General features: G+C 49.0%; 1 protein-coding gene across 6 annotated transcripts in view; it reads left to right on the forward strand.

Moving 5' to 3' along the window:
• The window catches only part of KIAA1614 (KIAA1614 ortholog), a 55,294-nt gene that overhangs the window by 30,607 nt on the left and 3,689 nt on the right, over positions 1 to 20,998 (forward strand). For 4 of the 6 annotated variants that reach the window (XM_049867979.1, XM_049867978.1, XM_049867977.1 and 1 more), the window contains 3 exons: positions 1,909 to 2,167; positions 6,726 to 6,853; positions 7,860 to 8,044. In XM_049867979.1, coding sequence (XP_049723936.1) covers positions 1,909 to 2,167; positions 6,726 to 6,853; positions 7,860 to 8,044 — 572 coding nt within the window. Of the gene's footprint in view, positions 1 to 1,908; positions 2,168 to 6,725; positions 6,854 to 7,859; positions 19,990 to 20,998 lie in introns of those variants that run through there. The other 2 variants (XM_049867981.1, XM_049867982.1) reach the window with 2 other exon arrangements.

Here is a 20,998-nt window from a genome sequence, read left to right on the forward strand (position 1 = left end):
TGTGGATCATAACAAATTATGGACAATGTTATGAAGGATGGGAATTTCAAAACACTTAATTGTGCTCATGAGGAACCTGTACACTGATCAAGAGCCTGTCGTTCAAAGAGAACAAGCGGATGTGCTCCGTGGTTTAAAATCAGGAAAGGTGTGCGAAAGGGTCGTATGCTTTCACTATACTTAATCAATCTGTATGTTGTACAAATAATCTGAGAAGCTGGACTATATGAAGAATGAGGCAAAAGGATTGAAGGAAGTCTCATTAACAACCTGCGATACGCAGATGAGACAACCTTGCTTGCTGAAAGTGAAGAGGACTTGAAGGACTTATTGATGAAGATCAAAGAATATAGCCTTCAGTATGGGTTATACCTTAACGTAAAACAAAAACCCTCACAACTGGACCAATAAGCAACATCATGATAAACTGAGAAAAGATTGAAGTTGTTAAGGATTTCCTTGAGTATATTCCAAGTAGGTATTTTCTTGGATGCACAATTAACACCCACGGAAGCAGCAGTCAAGAAATCAAACGACTTGTTGCATTGGACAAATCTGCTGCAAAAGACCTCTTTAAAGTGTTAAAAAGCAAAGGTGTCACTTTAAGGACTAAGGTGTGCCTGACCCAAGCCTAAGTGTTTTCAGTCGCCTCATATGCATGCAAAAGCTGGACAATGAATAAAGAAGAACTGATCCTTTGAATTGTGGTGTCAGCAAAGAGTATTGCATATGCCATGGACTGCTAGAAGAATGAACAAATCTGTCTTGGAACAAGTACAGCCAGAATGCTCCTTAGAAGCAAGGATGGCAAGACTTTGTCTCACATATTTTGGATGTGTTATCAGGAGGGACCAGTTCCTGGAAAAGGACATCATGCTTGGGAAAGTGGAAAGTCAGTGAAAAAGAGGAAGACCCTCAAGGAGATGGATTGACACAGTGCCTGCAGCAATGGGCTCAAGCATAACAATCATCACGAGGATGGCACAGGACCAGACAGTGTTTCGTTCTGTTGTCCATAGGATCACTGTGAGTCAGAACTGACTCAACTGCACCTAAGAACAACAATAACAACCACCTTTATGGGAGCAGATTGCCAGGTCTTTTCTCCTACAGAGCCACTGGGTGGATTCGAACCACCAATCTTTTGGTTAGCAGCCAAGAGCTTAACTATTGTGCCACCAGAACTTCTCAGAGTGTCTGATAGGTACCTCAAACTCAACAAGGCCAAATCGAACTCTCAGTTGCTATAGACAGAAACAGCGTCCCCCTATATCCCCTTCCCAGTAAGCACACTATCATCCACACAGTGCTCAAGCCTCAATTCTGGGACTTATTTTGGCTGATTTCTCTTCCTTCTCTCCCACTCTAATCCATCTGGCTTATCTTATTTAACACTTACCCCAGTGCCCAGAAGTGGCTGACACATAGTGAAAACCCACTGCTGTCAAGTCGATTCCAACTCATAGTAACCTCATGTGTTGTTACAGAGTACAACTGCTCCATAGGGTTTTCTTGGCTGTAATCACCAGGCCTTTCTTCCCCAGTGCCACTGGGTGGGTTCAAACTGGCAACCTTTAGATTGGCAGTTGAGTGTAAACTATTTGTGCCACCCAGGGATCTGGCACATAGTAGGCCCTTAGGAAATAGTGAAAATATGAATGAATGAATGAAATCCATAGGTGCATGTGATGTCAGGAGTCTTGTCTGAGCTGTTCTCCCTCAAAGCGCCACAAGCCAGAGTAGCCAGCAGAAGTCCACTTGGCCTTCTCTCTGCAGACTGGTTGCCAGTTCCTTCCAGAAGAATTGCTGCTGGCCTTTCCAGTGCCCACAGGCGCCTAAGGTGCAGGATGCCCTTGCCCCCACCCCAGGCTCGCTCCAGCCCACCTTATGTCCGCCCTTGTGTTTCAGAGCATCACCAGGGGTCAGTGCAGGACTCAGCCCGCCCTCAGCTGCCCCTCCTGAAAGGAACAAGAAAAGCGGCAGCAGCATCGCCTCCACCCTGGGGCTGAAGAAGTTCTTTGCAGCCCTGGGCCAGAGTACCCGGCCCAAGCTGGGGAAGTCCCGTAGCTACAGTGTGGAGCAGCTGCAGTCCCCTGCACCCAACCCGGCGTCACACACCAGCACCCCCAAAGTAAAGAGAATCCCATCATTACAATCCTTGCATTTGGTGAGTCCTGAGGGCCCCAGCCAAGGGGTATGTGAGGCCAGGGGTGGTATAGCCATCACTGGAATGAAAGGTTGGGAATGAAGGGCTAAGGGTGCCTCCCTAGTAGTCCCACATAGAGAGAGGGAAGTTACTGGCATCCCTATAGTTGGTCCGTGAGGTTTGGGTTTCCCTGGACATGGTACTGAAGGGACTCTAGCTTGGCCTTTGCTGTTCTTTCTTCTGTACTAGGCATTATCCCACACTCTGTCCCTCCGCCTAGTTGCCCCAGTCTCAGCTCATCTTCACTCCTCCCTCTCCTTCCTTTTTCTCCTCCCACTCCTCTCTCTCCTCTCCCTCTCCTTCCCCCTCACATTTGCCAAGTCCTAAAAAAAAAAAAAAAAAAAAAAAAAAAAATTTTTTTTTTTTTTTTAGAGAGTCTACTGCCTTATCACTCAGGAATTTTCCATGGCCACACAACTACCTTAGCCCAGGCACAAATTATTTCACACCTGGGTTACTTCAACAGCCTCCTGACTGGCCTCCCAGGGAGCCTTTCCCATGTGACTTCCAGAGTGGTCTTTCTAATATGTCAATCTGGCCACCCTACCCCTTGCTGCACACCACCAGGTCACTCACTGCCCTCAGGATAAAGTCTAGACCACTTGGCATTGCCAAAGGCCCCCTGTGCTCTGTCTGCTTTCACCTCTTGTCACTCTCTGTCCTAGTTATCTGGTGCTGCTATAATAGAAGTGGGTGGCTTTAACAAACAGAAGTTTATTCTCTCACAGCCTAGTAGGCTAGAAGTCGAAACCCAGGATGCCAGCTCCAGAGAAAGTATTTCCCTTTCTCTGTCGGCTCTGGAGGAAGGTCCTTGTCATCAGTCTCCCCTTGGTCTAGGAGCTTCTCTGTACAAGGACTCAGGGTCTAAATGACGCACTGTGCTCCTGGCACTACTTTCTTGGTGGTACAAGTTTCCTGTGTCTCTCTGCTTGCATCTCTTTTTTATATCTCAAAAGAGATTGACTTAGAGCACAACCTAATGTTGGAGATTGAGTCCTGCCTTATTAACGTTAACATAACTGCCTCTAATCCTGCCTCGTAACATCATAGAGATAGGATTTACAACACATAGGAAAATCACATCAGATCACAAAATAGTGGACAATCACATAATACTGGGAATCATGGCCTAGCCAAATTGGCACACATTTTGTGGGGGCACAATTCAATCCATAACACTCTCCTTCCAACACTATTGACTACAATTATACTTGACCTCCTGTAGTTCTATAACCAGGCCATAGGCTTTCTCACCTTGAACCTTGGCCTGAAATGTTTCTCACACCTTCGCTACCTACTAACCTCTGCTCATCAATACTTCAAGCATTGACCCCTCCAGGAAGCTGTTTCCAGCCCTTCCTCGGGCTGAGCTGGGGACCTCTGCTCGGTGTTCCCAGCTCACCCTGTGTTTTCCTCTTTCATGAGCTCGCCACACAGTGTTTTAACTGATTTTTGTCTGTCTCCCCCACTGGAGTGTGAATTCTTTGAGGGAAGACAACTAGATCTTTATATTCCCAACACTTAGTACAGTGGCTGGTCCAGTGCACACACTCAATACACAATGAGTGAGTGAATACAGAGCAGTTAGCCCAGGTTCTCCCTCCCCATGTGCTAGAGGGCTGGCAAACCAGTGGTAGTGGCCTAACTCTCCACTAGGCCTCTGCAAACCCTGCTCTGTTCAGAGGTTTTCCCAGGGGTCTTAGTCTCCTAGGGCTGCAGTCACAGAAATACCACAAGTTGGGGGCTTTAAAGAACAGAAATTTATTTTCTCACAGTTCAAGAGGCTAGCAGTCTGAATTCAGGGCACCAGTTCCAGGGGAAGGCTCTCATTGTCAGGTCTGGGGGAAGATCCTTGTTTTAGGGTCTGCAGCCCAGCGTTCCTCAGTGATCTTCATATGGCATCCATCTTCCCCCATTTGTGCTTACTTCTCTGTCTAATCTGATCTTTTTATAACTCAGAAGTGATAGGTTTAGGACACACCCTTCACTGATAAGGCCTCATTAACATAATAAAAATCCCTATCTCTAAATGGGATTACATCCACGCCTTCAGGGGTTAGGATTCCAATGCATATTTTGGGGGGACACCATCCAACTCGCACGCACCAACTATTGTCTGTTCCTCTCTGTCCCTCCTCCTTCCCTGGGCAGAATGCAGCGGGATGATGGTGCGTTGGGACACTGGAGCTTTCCCTTTTCAGGCTGCAGGGGGGAAGAGAATACAGGCTGTTGTCTTGCCCCAAAGTCTGTACCCTGTACATGGTGGTGGTGAGGTCTCAGTAAATATTTGTTGAATGAGTGAGCAAAAGACAAAGAAACAGAAGCAACGAGATCGTAAACCAGGGATAAGACGCTGTGCTCCAGGATTTCACTTTGCTCTTGACCAGAGATTTGTGCAATGTGTGTCTAAGCCATGGTGCCTAGATTTACTGCCGTGGGAGCGTCTATCTCTGTAAACACCTCAAGGGGAACGACAACAGTGTTAGTGTAGTGGAGAGATTTATCATCAATTTAAGCTGAGTGTGCAAAGATGGAAAGTAAACTGGCTGAGAAAGGTATGAGGGAGTCTAGGGAGGGCTGAACAGTGGAAAGAAATCTTCAAGAACTGAAGAAAGAAGAAAGAAATCTGTCACCCGGAAGTATTTATGACATATCTCAGGGGTGAGATACTGCCTGTTAGAATGTTGTGTTTGGAAAATGTTTGATGAGAGGGTGGTGAAAGCTTCACTGGGGTGTCTTTTTTTCTCCCCTGGTCCTCCTGAGAAGGCAGCCGCCCTGTTCTCACACCCGGACCACACTGGCTGCCTCCCACAGTACTGCAAGGAGCTGTGGCTTTTCCCCCTGTACCTTTCAACCTGCATCTGGGAGGCTGTCCTCTTTTCTCCTCCTCTCGCCTTTCCCTAGGAAACTTCTGCTTGTCCTTCAGATCTGATTTAAACAGGATTTCTTTGGGGAAGCCTTCTTGAACTCTGATACAAGGTCAGGTCCCCCTCTTAAGCTTCTTGATAACATGGCTTACATCTCCCTCAAAGCATGGTTTTCAAATGTAATAAAAGTTGTTAGGTGCTGTCGAGGTGCCATGGAGCTGGTTCCGACTCAGTGACCCCATGAACAACAGAATGAAACACTGCCCTGTCCTGTACCACCCTCACAATCATTGCTATGTTTGAGCCCATTGTTACAGCCACTGTGTCAATCCATCTCCTTGAGGGTCTTCCACTTTTTCACGGACCTTCTACTTTACTAAGCGTGATGTCCTTCTCCAGGGATTGGTCCCTCCTGGTAACATGTCCAAAGTATGTGAGATGAAGTCTTGCCATCTTCACTTCTAAGGAGCATCCTGGCTCTATTTCTCCCAAGACAGAGTTGTTCATTCCTCTGGCAGTCCATGGTATATTCAATGTTCTTTGCCAACACTATAATTCAAATACATCAATTCTTCAGTCTTCCCTTATCATTGTCCAGCTTTCCTGTGTGTATGAGGCAATATGGGTGTATGCATATAGGGTCACTATGAGTCAGAACTGACTCTTTAAAATGTGATAAATAACATGTGCAATTATTTGTGTAAAAGTTTTGTTCTCCCTGCCTCCGTCTCCATACCTGCACCCCCAGCTTTGGAATAGCTGTCACACTGGGTCAATTTCTAAAACACAAATCTGACCATGTTGCTGTCCTGATGAACATCACTCAGTGGTTCCTTTGCAGGGCAGGTAAGGTCCTTCCAGGTCTGGCCCCCAGGCTCCAGCCTGTCTTACCACTTTTCACACTACATGTGTGCTCCAGAACATACCATGCTTTCTCTCATCCATGTCTTTGCATATGTTGTTTTTTCTTCCCGGAACACCCTCACCTCTTTCTTCACCAGGAGAACACTAGCTTCAAGGCTCTCTCAGGTGTCAGGTCCTCTAGTGTCCCCAAGCCTCCTGAGTAGAAGTCTCTCTGCTTTCTTAGCATGTCATCCGTACTTCCAGTCTAACACCTACACCTGCATTTAGATCTCTTACCTGTTCTCACTCGCCCCCAATTATTTTGTGAACTCCTTGAGGGGTTTTTGTCTTATTAATCCTTTTATTCACAGAGTTTTAAGGTACATACTTAAAATCACAATTTTTTAATGAAACCAATTAAAAAGAGATACTGAAGAATCAAAAAAATAATATTTCAGATTTTAACCCTAAAATTGTGTTCATTATTCTGTATTAGAAGGCCTTGAGGTTCATGATGGAGTCCCTGCATGGTGCAAATGGTTAGCGTGATCGGCTGCTAACTAAAAGGTTGGAGGTTCAAGTCCACCCAGAGGCACCTCAGAAGAAAGATCTGGCGATCTGCTTCTGAAAAACCAGCCATTGACAGCCCTGTGGAGAACAGTTCTACTCTGACACACATGGGGCTGCCCTGAGTCAGAATCAACTGACTGCAGCTGGGTTTCTGGTAGGTTGGTGTTAGGGGCCAAGTCCCCCATCAGCCGCTTCCCAGGTAGCTTTTCTCACCTGCAATATTGGATCTTCTCCACTAGGTGTCACCCTCTCACCAACATCGGAAAGCTGCCTCCTTTCAGAATCTCTACTCACTGCTAAGCAACAAGGTGGACCGTTCCAGCCTCTACTTGGTAGGGGAGCCAGAGGACCACAGTGCAACTGGCAGGTAAGAGTGGGCACAAGTGGCTTGGTGGATGAACTCAGAGAGAGGCCAGTGGGGCTGTAAGTTTAACTCCTTCCTGCCTCAGCGGCACAGCCCCGAGTGGGCTCCCTTTAAGAGAAAGCAAGGTCTTCACACATGTAAAATGTAACTAATGTCACCGAACAATTTGTGTGGAAACTGTCCAACGGGAACCTAACTTGCTGTGTAAACCTTCACCAAAAACACAATAAAATACAATTTAAAAGAGAAAGCAAGGTGACCACTGTGCCTCCCTCTAACAAGTCGGGTAGAGATGGAAAGCACGGGTGTGGAGAGACGGGGCGCCATAGGAGTCTGGAGTATGGCCCCCAGTGCCCTTGTCCTGAGAAGATGGGGGGTTGGTGCGGTGGGTGGAGTTGGGCAGCTTTGACTCCATGTCCCTTTGATGGCTGATGACATCTTGAAATAAGAATGCTCAGAAAGCTTTCTTAACCCAACTGAAAAAAAAAAAAAACCAAACTCATTGCCGTTGAGTCGATTCTGACTCATAGCAACCCTATGGGACAGAGTAGAACTGGTCCAATTAAAGACCCAGATACAGGGCTCCCTGAAAGAGCCCCTTACTTGTGACACCACCCAGAGAAATCCCAACTTCTGATGAGAACCTCTAAGCTAGCTGTTCTGACCCCAGCCCCATGGGTGAACTTCAAGGGTCCATTAACTCCCAGAAATTTTATATAAAATGGTAGCTTTCATCAGATTCTCAGAGGGATCTCTGCACTCAAAAAGGTTAAAAACCACTGCTTTTGCGGGAGCTTTTTGTTCTGCAGCAGCGTTGGGACAGTCGTGGGGACCCTCCAGTCTCGGCCTGTGCCAGGCTCTTTTTGCTGGTTAAGGTCAGTGAGGCCCCAGCCTTCAGTGCTAGACTCTGAAATAGAAAAGCATCAGGCCCCTCTAAACCAGGGAGGGACTGAGCCCCAGAGCCCCAGCCCTGTTTGCCCTCACCCTGTCTCTGCTTGGCCCCTCACAGGCTGGCCAAGGCCCCACCCCGGCGTGCCCTCAGTGTGGAAGATGTGGGCGCCCCCAGCCTGGCCCGGGCAGTGGGCCGCGTGGTGGAGGTGTACCCAGACGGCACGAGCCAGCTGAAGCTACAGCGCTCCCCGGAGGGCACTTTTGGCTTCTGTGTGGCCTCTGGAAATGGGCGCCGGGACTCAGGTATGCACCCTCCCCTTCCTGGGTCCCACAGCCCTGGGGCCTTAGCAGACCACAAGCCATGCCAGAAGCTATGGTCAGAGGCTTTTTCTGGCCCTTGGCTTAGTCGTGGACCTCTGGATTCAGAGAACCTCTCAGTCAAAGAACTAGAATTCTCCCCTTAGGAGCTCTTTCTGAACAGTCGAGGGCCTGCCCCCTCAGAGCCTGACCTCCAGGGCCCTGTGCTGGTGCAACCCCTAGAAGACATGGGGTTGCTGGAGTGGGTAGAGCTGACAGATTTGAGTCCACTGTCCCTCTGATGTCTGAGGACATCTTGATATAAGAATCCTGAAGGCCTTCTTTTCAGAGGCGAGCCAGAGGGAAACTGTCCGTGCTTGCCGGCTGGCTCTCGTGATCTCTTTGATGTGGTTGATGTGTTTCAATTGTTCCCTTCCTCCAGCTGTTGATATGTCTGGGCATGTGCTGTGTGCCTGTCTGCCTGTGTGTCCATGGCTTTCCATGAGGGCCAGTGCTGAAGGGTTATGTTCAGAGGGGTCTTGGCCCATGCCCCTGGCTAGATGGCCCACTGGGTCTTGATCCAGAACTGGCCAGATCAGTAAAGAGCCCTGGGGCCATCATCCTGTTCTCTGGCCAGTGCTCAGTCCTGCCTGGAACAGTGGTTGGTGCTGAGGGAAAGAAGTCTTTCAGGGCATGGTGACTTGTCCAGGCCTTTGTCTCAAGGGCTGTGGCCCAGAATTTGTCTCAGGGCAGGGGACCCTGCCAGGCATTTCCAGGTAAGTAGAAAAGAGGACAGGTGTGCTGGGGAAGGAGGGGTGAGGAAGGAACAAGAGGATGGATGGCCCCAGACACAGAAAGATTCACTCGCAGAAGCAGGCTCTGGCTGGGCTCTGTCAAGCAGGGCTTTGATCTACCTGCTCCAAGTTATTGAGCCTGTAAGAAAATCTGCCTGCTGCCAAATTTGTAGTCTGCAGCATGGGTCCCTGCATCTGTTTATCATTCACTGTTTCAACAAATACATATTGAGCACCTAATGGCGATACGGAGCCCTGGTGGTACAGTGGTTAAAGAGATCACCTGCTAACCAAAAGGTCGGCAGTTCGATTCCACCAGCTGCTCCTTGGAAATTCTATGGGGCAGTTCTACTCTGTCCTATAGGGTCGCTATGAGTTGGAATTGACTCGATGGCAATGGGCTTGGCAATGGCAATACAGTAGTAAATGGAGCAGACAAAATCCCTGTCCACATGGAGCGTGCAGACTTTTATATGATATATATATATATGATAGGGGAAGTACTAAGGAAAAAAAAAAAATCAATCAGGGCCCAGGGAGTGGCTGTGCAAGGAGTGTAGCATGTTATAGACAGGACAGTTAGGGCCACTTCTTTGAGAAGACAGCATTTGAGCAGAGACTGGAATGGAGTGAAGGAGGAGCCATGTGAGTATCTGGGGGAAGAGCATTGCAGCCAGGGGGTAGTAGTGCAAAGGCCCTGAGGCACAGGGATGAGCGTGGCCATTACAACTGTGAGAAGGTCAGCTGGCACTGAGCAGAGCGAGCTGGAGGAAAGGGGCAGCTGGGCTCCAGGAGGTGGCGGAGCCGTGGTGAGGGCTTGGGCTATGATGCTGAGTGAGGGGGGGCCCCACTGGAGGGATGGGAGCAGAGGTGCTCTGATTCACATTTTCTGCAGGCTCCCTGGCTGCTGTGTTGAGAATAGACCCCAGTGGGGCAGAGGTGGAACCAGGGGGACTCATTTGAAAGCCATTTCACTAGTGCAGGAGAGAGACAAAGATGGCTCGGACTGGGAGTGGCTGTGGAGGTGGTGGGAAGTCGCTGGATTCCGGGTGTGTTTTGAAGGTGGTTTTGACTCAGTTTGATGGATTAGACATGAGCGTGAGAGACAGAGTGCATGCCTCCCCCGGTTCTGTACCTTGGGCAGAGGCTGGGTAAAATGCCTGTCCTCACAGGGAGATTTCATTTGTGGACATGTACTGGTCATCATAAAGTACTCAGCAGACTCCAGAGGCTCCACTGGTAGCCGCTCCACCATTCCTGTAGCTTCCTCTCTCCTTAAAAAAGCTGCCATCTAGTTGATTCCGACTCACAGCGACTCCATGGAGTCAGGGTAGAACTGCGCTCCACAGGGTTCTCAGTGGCTGATTTTTCAGAAGTGGATCACCAGGCCTTTCTTTCAAGGTGCCTCTGGGTGGACTTAAAGCTCCAGCCTTTTGGTTAGCAGCCTAGCACGTTAACCATTTACACAACCCAGGGACTACTTAGGTGAGGTGAAATAGGCCTTTCTAGAGAGGCAATGTAAAGTCATAGAGTTAGATGACCTAGTATGGACTGTATCCCAGCACCTCTGCTATCTGGCTGTGTGGCTTTGCACAGGTTACTTACCCCCTCTGAGCCTCAGTTCTCTAATCTGTAAAATGAGGATAATAAAATTTAATTGGAAAAGCTGTAAGGAGCATTCGATGAGATATATGTGAAAGTGCCAAGCACTTTTCTTCCCTTCTTTCTTCAGAAACAGAATGTGTATTTGGGGAGTAGAATCCCAGATGGGGACCAGTTCATTTGCATTCATCTGTCAGTGTGCAGTCATACACACAGGGCATTGTACTATGTCCTCCAGCCCCCAAAGTCCATTTTGGGCCCTTTGTAGGCAGTGGAGCCCTGAGGAGCAGGGGTCTCCAATGACCGGGGCCCTTGGGGCTCTCCCCGGACCTCTCTCTGGGTGGTGAGTGCTCTTCCCTGTCCTGCCCAGATTGTGCCCTGCTCCTACTGCTGCTGCACTTGGCCACCAGATGTCAAGCAGGTCTCCCCAGCAGACGGAGCATGGCAGGTGCTGGTGCCACCTTGCCACAGGCTGTCCTCCAGCAACCAAGAGTCCCTCCTCCTGGGCCTCCAAGGGGCTGTGAACTGGGCCGGTTTGCGTTCCTCACTAAGACTTCAAGATGCTGGCATTAATTCGCTGGCTGTCTCGTCCTATTCTGTACAAGCATGTGGGAGCAGCAGACTTTGCCTTCAGCTCTGATTGGATACAACGTAGAGATCACACATCCATAACGAAGGCCATTTCTATCAGACAATAAATGCCTACAGTAGCAGCCTCTCTGTCATATTTTTGTCATGGCTAAGTTGCAAAACCTGCCCCAAGTCTCCCCAAAATGGCCGGAGTGCCATCAGTGTCTGGTGTAGCTCTGGCTGTATCCTTTTGCTTCTTCTTATCATTTCCCACCTGCATCCCCTGTTGTGCATCAGATTTCCGCAGGCTCACCCAGCCCTCCTTACCTGCCCTCTCCTTACGCCCCTATCACTCAGACAGAGCAGGCAAGCTGTTGAAACACCCACATAGAAGAGGGCAAGGGTGAACAGAAGCCTTGTGCAGCCAAGATGGCAGACATACCAGGTTGTCAGGTATGAGACAGAGTATTGCAGAAGAGGCTCAAATTGGCCAAGAGCCAACAAAAGGGAGCTCCACATCTCAGACCAGGGAGAAGGAATGTGTACAAAGACTGGATCTATAAGCTCAGAGCTAAAATCCTTCTTGTACCTGAGCGAAGGGAGGGGAGGTATCAGTGCACTTTCCAGGGGTGCCATGCAAAGCCAGACTTCCCTAGGGACCAGGAAAAAAACAAAAACAGTGGCTGTTGAGTTGATTCCCACTCATGGCAACCCGAACCCCATGTGTGTCAGAGTAAAAGTGCCCTCCGTACTGTTTTCAACAGTTGGTTTTTGGGAAGTAGCTTGCCAGGCCTTTCTTCCAAGGGGCCTCTGGGTAAACTTGAACCTCTAGCTTTCAGTTAGCAGCACGTTAACCGATTACACCACCCAGGGACTCCATAGGGGCCAGAAGCTGGGCTTAGCAAGCTCGTATGGGGCTGGATGGAGGCCAAATAGAGGCGGTGGGCCAGAGGGAGGACTTTCCACTAGATGCACTAAAATGTGCTAAATGGTTTCAAGCCAGAGATTGAGGAACCAGACCAGGTGCCGTTTCAGGTCCCTTCTAAGGAAGCTGATTCTAGGAAGAGGAAGTGGAGACTAATGCGTGGGCAGTCGCTTAATGTTTCTAACCCAGAGCCAGCCAGGCCTGGCCTGAGAGCAGTGAGAGTGTTTAATCTGCACTGAGCTGCCTCCAAGGATTCCACTGGGGTCAGCTGTTCAAAGGTCATACCCTGCGGTCCTCCGCGAATGGCTGTGCTCCCAGACACCTGTGTTCGCAGCATACAGAGTGGGGGCAGGGGCTCCAGCTTTCTCTGGGGGAACCTGCCCCTCCTTTAATCTCTCAAGTGAAACCAGTTGAAGGGGAGTTTGAAAGATTTCCAGCAGCGACTTAAGAGAGCCTTGCTCAGCTGAATTCTCTTTTGCTGTATGGCCACGAGAGGCTGGGGAACCAGCTTCTGCCAACGGAGGCCCCGCAGGGCCTGCCCCACTGAGGGGTCCCTGAGAGCCAGACCCTGGACATAAGCAGAGAAGCTGGAAATGATTTTACGGGAATAAGCATACCTTCATTAGGAGCATGGGAGAGGGTGTATGTGAAGAAGAGGACTGTCCTGGAGGGTTTAATATCTTAGAAAATTAATAGAGAGATACTCAGTTTGTCATGCATAAACTTATTTAGTTTATTGGAAGGTAGTCATGGCAGGGCAGGAAGGTAAGACCTCACAACATTCAGAATTAACAATTACAATTACAGTGTTAGTTCAATGGTTGTTGTTGTTGTTAGGTGCCGTTGAGTCGGTTCCAACTCATGGGGACCCTGTGTACAACAGAATGAAACACTGCCCAGTCCTGAGCCATCCTTACAGTCATTGTTATGCTTGAGCTCGTTGCAGCCACTGTGTCAATCCACCTTGTTGAGGGTCTTCCTCTTTTCCGCTGACCCTGTACTCTGCCAAGCATGATATCCTTCTCCAGAGACTGATCCCTCCTGACAACATGTCCAAAGTATGTAAGATGCAGTCTCGCCATCCTTGCTTCTAAGGAGCATTCTGTTTGTACTTCTAAGAGAGATTTGTTCGTTCTTTTGGCAGTCCATGGTATATTCAATCAGGAAACCCTGGTGGTGCAGTGGTTAAGTGCTACGGCTGCTAACCAAAGGGTTGGCAGTTTGAATCCGCCAGGTGCTCCTTGGAAACTCTATCGGGCAGTTCTACTCTGTCCTATAGGGTCGCTATGAGTCGGAATCGACTCGACGGCACTGGGTTTGGTCTTTAGTTTTGGGTATATTCAATATTCTTCGCCAACACCATAATTCAAAGGCGTCAATCCTTCGGTCTTATTTATTGCCCAGCTTTCACATGCATATGATGCGATTGAAAATACCATGGCTCGGGTCAGGCGCACCTTAGTCTTCAAGGTGACATCTTTGCTCTTCAACACTTTAAAGAGGTCCTTTGCCGCAGATTTACCCAATGCAATGCATCTTTTGATTTCTTGACTGCTGCTTCCATGGTTGTTGATTGTGGATCCAAGTAAATGAAATCCTTGACAACTTCAATCTTTTCTCCGTTTATCATGATGTTGCTCATTGGTCCAGTTGTGAGGATTTTTGTTTTCTTTATGTTGAGGTGCAATCCATACTGAAGGCTGTGGTCTTTGATCTTCATTAGTAAGTGTTTCAAGTCCTCTTCACTTTCAGCAAGCAAGATTGTGTCATCTGCATAACACAGGTCATTAATGAGTCTTCCTCCAATCCCGATGCCCTGTTCTTCATATAGTCCAGCTTCTCGTATTATTTGCTCAGCATACAGACCGAATATAGGTATGGTGAAAGAATACAACCCTGACGCACACCTTTCCTGACTTTAAACCAATCAGTATCCCCTTGTTTTGTGCAAACAATTGCCTCTTGATCTATGTAAAGGTTCCTCATGAGCCCTTTGAAATCTTCTGTTCAGTTGTTTTACTTCATCAATTCTTCCTTTTGCTTTAGCTGCTCGACGTTCGAGAGCAAGTTTCAGAGTCTCCTCTGACATCCATCTTGGTCTTTTCTTTCTTTCCTGTCTTTTCAATGACCTCTTGCTTTCTTCATGTATGATGTCCTTGATGTCACTCCACAATTCGTCTCGTCTTCGGTCACTAGTGTTCAAGGCATCAAATCTATTCTTGAGATGGTCTCTAAATTCAGGTGGGATGTACTCAAGCTCATATTTTGGCTCTCATGGACTTGTTCTAATTTTCTTCAGTTTTAGCTTGAACTGGCATATGAGCAATTGATGGTCTGTTCCACAGTCGGCCCTGGCCTTGTTTTGACTAATGATATTGAGCTTTTCCATCGTGTCTTTCCACAGATGCAGTCAATTTGATTTCTGTGTGTTCCATCTGGCGAGGTCCATGTGTATAAAAAAAAATATAGTCGCCGTTTATGTTGGTGAGAGAAGGTATTTGCAATGAAGAAGTTGTTGGTCTTGCAAAGTTTTATCATTCGATCTCCCGCATTGTTTCTATTACCAAGGCCATATTTTCCAACTACTGATCCTTCTTCTTTGTTTCCAACTTCTGCAGGCCAATCGCCGGTAATTATCAATGCATCTTGATTGCACGTTCGATCCATTTCAGACTGCAGCAGCTGATAAAAATCTTCTATTTCTTCATCTTTGGCCCTAGTGGTTGGTGTGTAAATTTCAGTAACAGTCGTATTAACTGGTCTTCCTTGTAGGCGTATGGGTATTATCCTATCACTGACAGCGTTGTACTTCAGGATAGATCTTGAAACATTCTTTTTGGCGATGAATGCAACACCATTCCTCTTCAAGTTGTCATTCCCAGCGTAGTAGACTATATGATTGTCCAATTCAAAATGGCCAATACTAATCCATTTCAGCTCACTAATGCCTAGGATATAAATGTTTATGCGTTCCATTTCATTTTTGATGACTTCCAATTTTCCTAGATTCATACTTCATACATTCCAGGTTCCGATTATTAATGTTTACAGCCGTTTCTTCTCATCTTGAGTTGTGCCACATCAGCGAACGAAGGTCCCGAAAGGTTTACTCCATCCACGTCATTAAGGTCGACTCTACTTTGAGGAGGCAGCTCTTCCCCAGTCATCTTTTGAGTGCCTTCCAACCTGGGGCGCTCATCTTTCAGCACTATATCAGACAATGTTCCACTGCTATTCATAAGGTTTTCACTGGCTAATGCTTCGGAAACCCTGGTGGCGTAGCAGTTAAGAGCTACGGCTGCTAACCAAAAGGCCGGCAGTTCGAATCCGCCAGGCACTCCTTGGAAACTCTACAGGGCAGTTCTACTCTGTCCTATAGGGTCGCTGTGAGTTGGAATCGACTCTTTGGCAGTGGATTTTGGTTTTTTGGGTTTTAATGCTTTTCAGAAGTAGACTGCTGGGTCCTTCTTTCTTAGTCTGTCTTAGTCTGGAAGCTCAGCTGAAACCTGTCTTCCATGGGTGATCCTGCTGGTATCTGAACACTGGTGGCATAGCTTTCAGCATCACAGCAACACACAGGCCCCCACAGTAAGACAAACTGACAGACACGTGGGGGAGTTCAATGGTTAGAGTTCAAATATTTAAACTTTAGGCTTTTACCTTTAACAAAAGGTCTCAGGAGTGAGGCTTAACCACAGCTCAAACTTGGTGGAGGTCCCTTGTAGCTAGGGTCTGAGGTCGGCAGCGGTGGAGTCTCAGCAGGTTCTCAGGGTTTGCCTCTTCCTTCTCTCAGATAGTGAGCAAAATTTAGAGTTTATATGTGGAATTGTCACCTTGGCTCCATATGACAAGGGCCAGTGTGACATCAAGTACTAGTATGTTATGTCTTTTCTCCAGGGTTAGAGATTAGCCAAATGGTGCATCTTTTCTTCAAGGTTAAATATTAGGGAGGTGGTTTGGACTTATGTCTCAAGGCTAGTTTATAAATATTAACTGTGTCTTCGTTTATCACAGTTAAGTCAACTTAACTTAAAGGTTGTTTACCACATTCGAAATGCTTCTATGTTTCTCTTTCAGTTCAGAAATTTTCTAAACTTTCTCATGACTTACTGGTTTCTAATGACTTACATAATTAATGTTAACCTCACAAAGGCAGATATGTTTCTAAATTCATATTATGAGTGCTTAGACATATGTATTTTGATAGCATAATAGTGACTTATATCTTATGGGATTAGAGAGCATTATAGAAACATACAGAAGAAGAACAGTGAGCAAAGGGCTTTAAAAATAAGGGTTATAAAAAAAAAAAAAATAAGGGTTACAATTTTTTTTTTCTCCCCGGCTTTTTCCCAGATGCTTCCAAATCCCAAGTGAGGAACCATATTTGAGTAAGACTGAAGTCCCAGTTAGTCTTAGGCAATACTATGGCACAAACCAGGTCTGGATCAGGGCCCAGCCACTTTCACTACTTCGATGGCATCTTACGACCCCCCTCCCCCGGCCTTTATGCTACCTCTGGCCTCCTTGAGGGCAGCAACTGGATCTTATCTGTAGATCCAAGGCACCAAGTAGGTATTTTTCTCAATTCATGTTTAAAAAGTATTTTCTTTCCTTTTTGGCAATAAAAACTCATCTCAGAAAAGATAAGCCTAGCTTATTCCCACAGAGGTATTTGCACTAGACGCATTTCCATTTTCAAAGAGGAGGTGGAGAAATGAAGTTATCCCATGGAGGTGGATACACTATATGTGTGTATGAAAACAGCTGTGGTTGTGAGACAGAATGAGAGGTTTGTGTGGGGGTGCAGAAGTGCCCTGTCCGAGCTTCCTCCCCCACATACATACAAACAGTGCCAACCTGGTCAGCATTCCACAGATATGCATATCTCTGGTTTGGATTTCATTTGCTAAATTCTCCTGTTTTCCTCTGCAGGGATCTACGTGCAGGAGATGGCTGATGCGAGCACGGCCAAGCTGTACTCGGGGCTGCTGGGGGTGGGCGATGAGCTCCTGGAGGTGAACGGGGCCAAGGTGGCAGGGCTGGGCTTGGCCCACATTAAGGAGCTCCTGGCCCACGCAGAGAGCTTATCAGTCCGTGTGCTGAGGCAGAGGCCTGTCCCACGGTGATCAGAGGGGCTGTTGCTCTCACTGTCACCACGCAGAAGCCCTGAACTCCCCCAATGGGGAAGGCTGGGAATGTGCTGCACAGAGCTGCTTTGTTGATGGAAAACACAGATCACGGTGGCATCTAGCCCCTTGGGCTATGGCAGGCTTCCGTGATGGACACTCTAGGGAGAGGCAGGGAGCCTGTTTGTGTATTTTGTTTAAGGCTATTAATCTATGCAAAACTGGGGAAAGAAAATATGGGCCCCTTTCTGTGTCAGTGGTCGTGTCAGTATCTTTGCTTTGTTGGCAGGAGGAGAGATTCAGTGAATCCTTTGGTGGGTCTCAGAGAGCTGGCCTCGCTTCCTGGGTGCCATCCCGCTCTGTCAGAGGCTCTGCCAGCCCCCAGCATTCCAGAACCAAAGAAAGTGCTTGGCCACATTTCTCCCTACTACCATTTTTTGCTCTTTATCTAGAACTGGGCAGTGTCCTGCACGGCCTTGCAGCATTGACCATACATTCCAAAACCAAAAATTGGGGCGTATGTTGTGACAGAGTTGTACACGGCTCCTGGGTATAAGGACATCTGAGAGATGTTACTCAGTAGCCAGAATATTTAAGAATTTTGGGGAAATTTTGATTATAAGTTCGGAGGGAAAAAAATGAAACTGGCTAATTTCAGGGAAAGGCATCTGTGGCAGCCACACTCCAGCCAGAGGGATGGCCAGCCCGGCCCCATGCCACCCTCTGCTTCTGCCCAGGTGGAGAGTCTTTGAGTTCTGTTGAGCTTGGAGACAGAGCTGCAGCTGGTGCCAGGCTGCCCCGGTCACATGCTCTGCCAGACCTCCCTGTTGGCAGCTGTGGGTGGGCAGACAGGCAGGCAGGCAGGCAGCAGTGAGGCCCAGTGAGCAGAAAGCACGGGCTCTTACTCTGGGCTTCAACACTGACCAGAAAATTGGGACATGGAGTGGATGACCATGTGTCAGTTTTAAATTATTAAACAGCCAAGCTGAAGCTTCTCCCACTGAGTTGCAAAATCTGGGCCACTCACTCACTTCACCTCCACTAGCCATGAGCAGGGGCTGGGATGGGGTGGAAGTGGGGCACAGGCACTATCAGCGGGCTGTGCTGGGTGTGATGGAGGGGAAGGCCAGGGAGGCCCTCAGGGTTAGGTTTATAGCCAGTATAGACGCAGAAGCCTCCGGAGATACTTGTTTGCCTGGAAGAGGCGCCCTTGGTGAGGTGTGCTTCTGAGCAGGAGAGAAGGGTGCACCAGAGGGTGGGGTGGTGGAGCAGGCAGCCCCAGGGCTGTTTTAGAACTTGGCGGGGTGCAGGCTGTGGTAAAGCACAAGCATTCAGCCCAGTCAGTTAAAATGAATGTCATGGGCAGCTTTCAACAGGCAAGGCAGTTACTGAAGGACATGTCTGGCCTGAGGAAAAGGCGATGGCATGTGTCGGGGAGAGGCAATGCTGCAGAGTGTGTGTGTGTGTGTGTGTGTGTGTTGGGGGGGTGAGTGCTCTCTGGTTCCAGAGAGCCAGTTAAAATCTTTATTCCCATTACTGCTCTAGAAGCTGGGGGATGAGAGAGGGGTGCCTAGAGCCCCACAGCACAGCAGGATGGGGAGGCTGGGGTTGGCCTGGGGTAGGGGGGTGAAGGAGGAATGGGGGTGGCTCTAGGAGGTGAACAGAGGGGCCAGTGGAACAAGTGCTTGGGGCTTCAGGCTCTAAAGAGGACACTGGGCCCCCCAAAGTGTAGACATGGCCCCACAGCAGGAAACTAGAAGTGGGAGGAAACCCAAGCAGCTCCTGTACATCAATTGCTGACCTTAAGGTCATGGATCTCTGGAGAAATTTCATGTTGAAAACGCTTCAGGGGGTGAAGGACACCTGTTTTCTCTGTATGGAAAACACACCTTGATTCACAGCCCCAGCTGGGAGGAAATGAAAGTGCGGTGCTAGGGCTGGGAGGGGGCAGGGAAAGGTCTCTAAGGAGTGTTAAGCACTTGCATCTATTACCTGCCAGGTGCTGGGCCAGGCTCTTGACACCTCTCATTTAGTCCTTAAAATAGTTCTATGAGGTAGATCCGGAAACCCTGGTGGCCTAGTGGTTAAGAGTTATGGCTGCTAACCAAAAGGTCCACAGTTTGAATCTACCAGGTGCCCTGTGGGGCAGTTCTACTTTGTCCTGTAGGTTCACTATGAGTCGGAATTGACTCTACGGCAATGCGGTTTTTTTTGTTGTTGTTTTAAATGAGGTAGGTTCTGCTTATTGACTTCATTTTCATAGATGAAGTTCCAGGACAATGACAGCATGTTCAAACCCGGCCCCTCTGACTTCTGACTCAGGGGGCCCACTCTTCCCACTGCAGCCTCTCCTTCCCTCCCCCCAGGGCAGTGGAGGCTCCCCCAGCCTCTGGACTGTAGGGTAGACCAACCTGGCTCTAATTCCAACGGGGCAGAAGGCACCCTTTCCATGCATTCCAGCTCCTCTCTGGGATAAAGTGAAACGGGGTCCCTGAGGTGTGCGGGAGGGAGCTCTGTTTCCTCCAGTCTTCTGTTTGACCCCACCCCCACCTACATCTGCTGATCTAGAAGCTTGCCCACTCTGCATCACACACGGGACCATCACAGCCTTCCTACTTAAAAAAAAGATCTAGTTTACTAACTCTGACCAGACCCTGTGCCCCGAGACGGCCGAGGCTGCAACCAGGATGTGACTGCATGCAGCGGCCTTCCCGCCCCGGTTCCGCCCCGCGTCCTCCGGAGAGCAGCTTTTCTCCCGCGCTCAAGCCGCCTGCAAGTCAGGACGGCAGGGCATGGGGTGGCCGAGTGTGCACCATCCAGCTCCCCACCCGCTGCGCCTTCCCTGCCAGGGGGCCGCCAGGAGGCAGGGGGCGCCTTTTCCCGCCTCGGGGACGTCGCGGCCTTCACGCCAAGGCCACTTCGTGGCGAGAGGCCGGGGGTGGGGAAGGGGGGAGAGCAGTGGGGGGCGTTGGCTGGAGCCTGAGGTTTCACAGAGGGTGGGCTTTAGACACTCACCGAGCAACCCAAACGCGAACATAGGCTTCTGTGCCAGAGCCCAGATGAAGACGACCCTGACTCTGCTTTCCAGGAACGCAAGGTTAGGCAGACGAGGGGGAGACTGACAGACTCGGTAACGGCTCGGTGACGGCGGTTTGCTCAAAGGCGATGGTGGAGGCGCTGGAAGAGCGAGGCTGGAGCCTCCCGGAGGCTAAGCTGGAGTTGGCGGGAGGGATGGGAGGAGAAAACGAGGCAATCCCGGGCCAGCACTGGTCCCAGGCACCGCTAGAATTTTGGAAATCAAGGTTATTCTGGGAAATTGGGGGTACAGTAGCTGTGCCCTCCTTCCTGTTCTGCCTGCTCCACAAATAATCCAAAATTTTGTTAGGCACACTAAGGACACAGTCTTGAATCGTTGCAGCAACTCTGTGAGGGAGGGACTACTATTTCCCCGTTACAAACGAGGAATCCCAGGCTCAGGTTAAACCGCTTATCCAGGGTCACAACAGCAAATAATTAATAGAGGCAGGATTTGAACCTAGCCCTCTGCAACTCCAGCTGGGCCTCCTTCCACCATCCTGGGGCCCATCTGTAGATCTCCTCATTCAGAGGCCCTCCAGCACTCCCCTCCCTGCCCCACATGGACTGTGGGTCAGAGCAGCAGCCCAGCACAGAGGGTACTTACTGCCTGGGTGACTTGGACCTGTTGGGAGGCCAGGCTGTGCCTGCCCACCTCTAACTTCCATGAGGGCCGGAGTTGGGGGGGAAAGAGGGCCTTAAGTTCCATTTTCCATGGGGTTGGAGCTCCCCACCTTCCCACTGGGTGGGGGAGAAGGGCAGGCAGACCATGCCTTTCCAGAGAAGCGTTTGCAAATTGCAGTTACAACACAGTCATAAAATCAGTTTTAGGAGTCAAGACCAGTACTGATATACACACACACAC

Source organism: Elephas maximus, chromosome 24, assembly GCF_024166365.1.
Source record: "Elephas maximus indicus isolate mEleMax1 chromosome 24, mEleMax1 primary haplotype, whole genome shotgun sequence".
NCBI classification, from domain to species: domain Eukaryota; kingdom Metazoa; phylum Chordata; class Mammalia; order Proboscidea; family Elephantidae; genus Elephas; species Elephas maximus.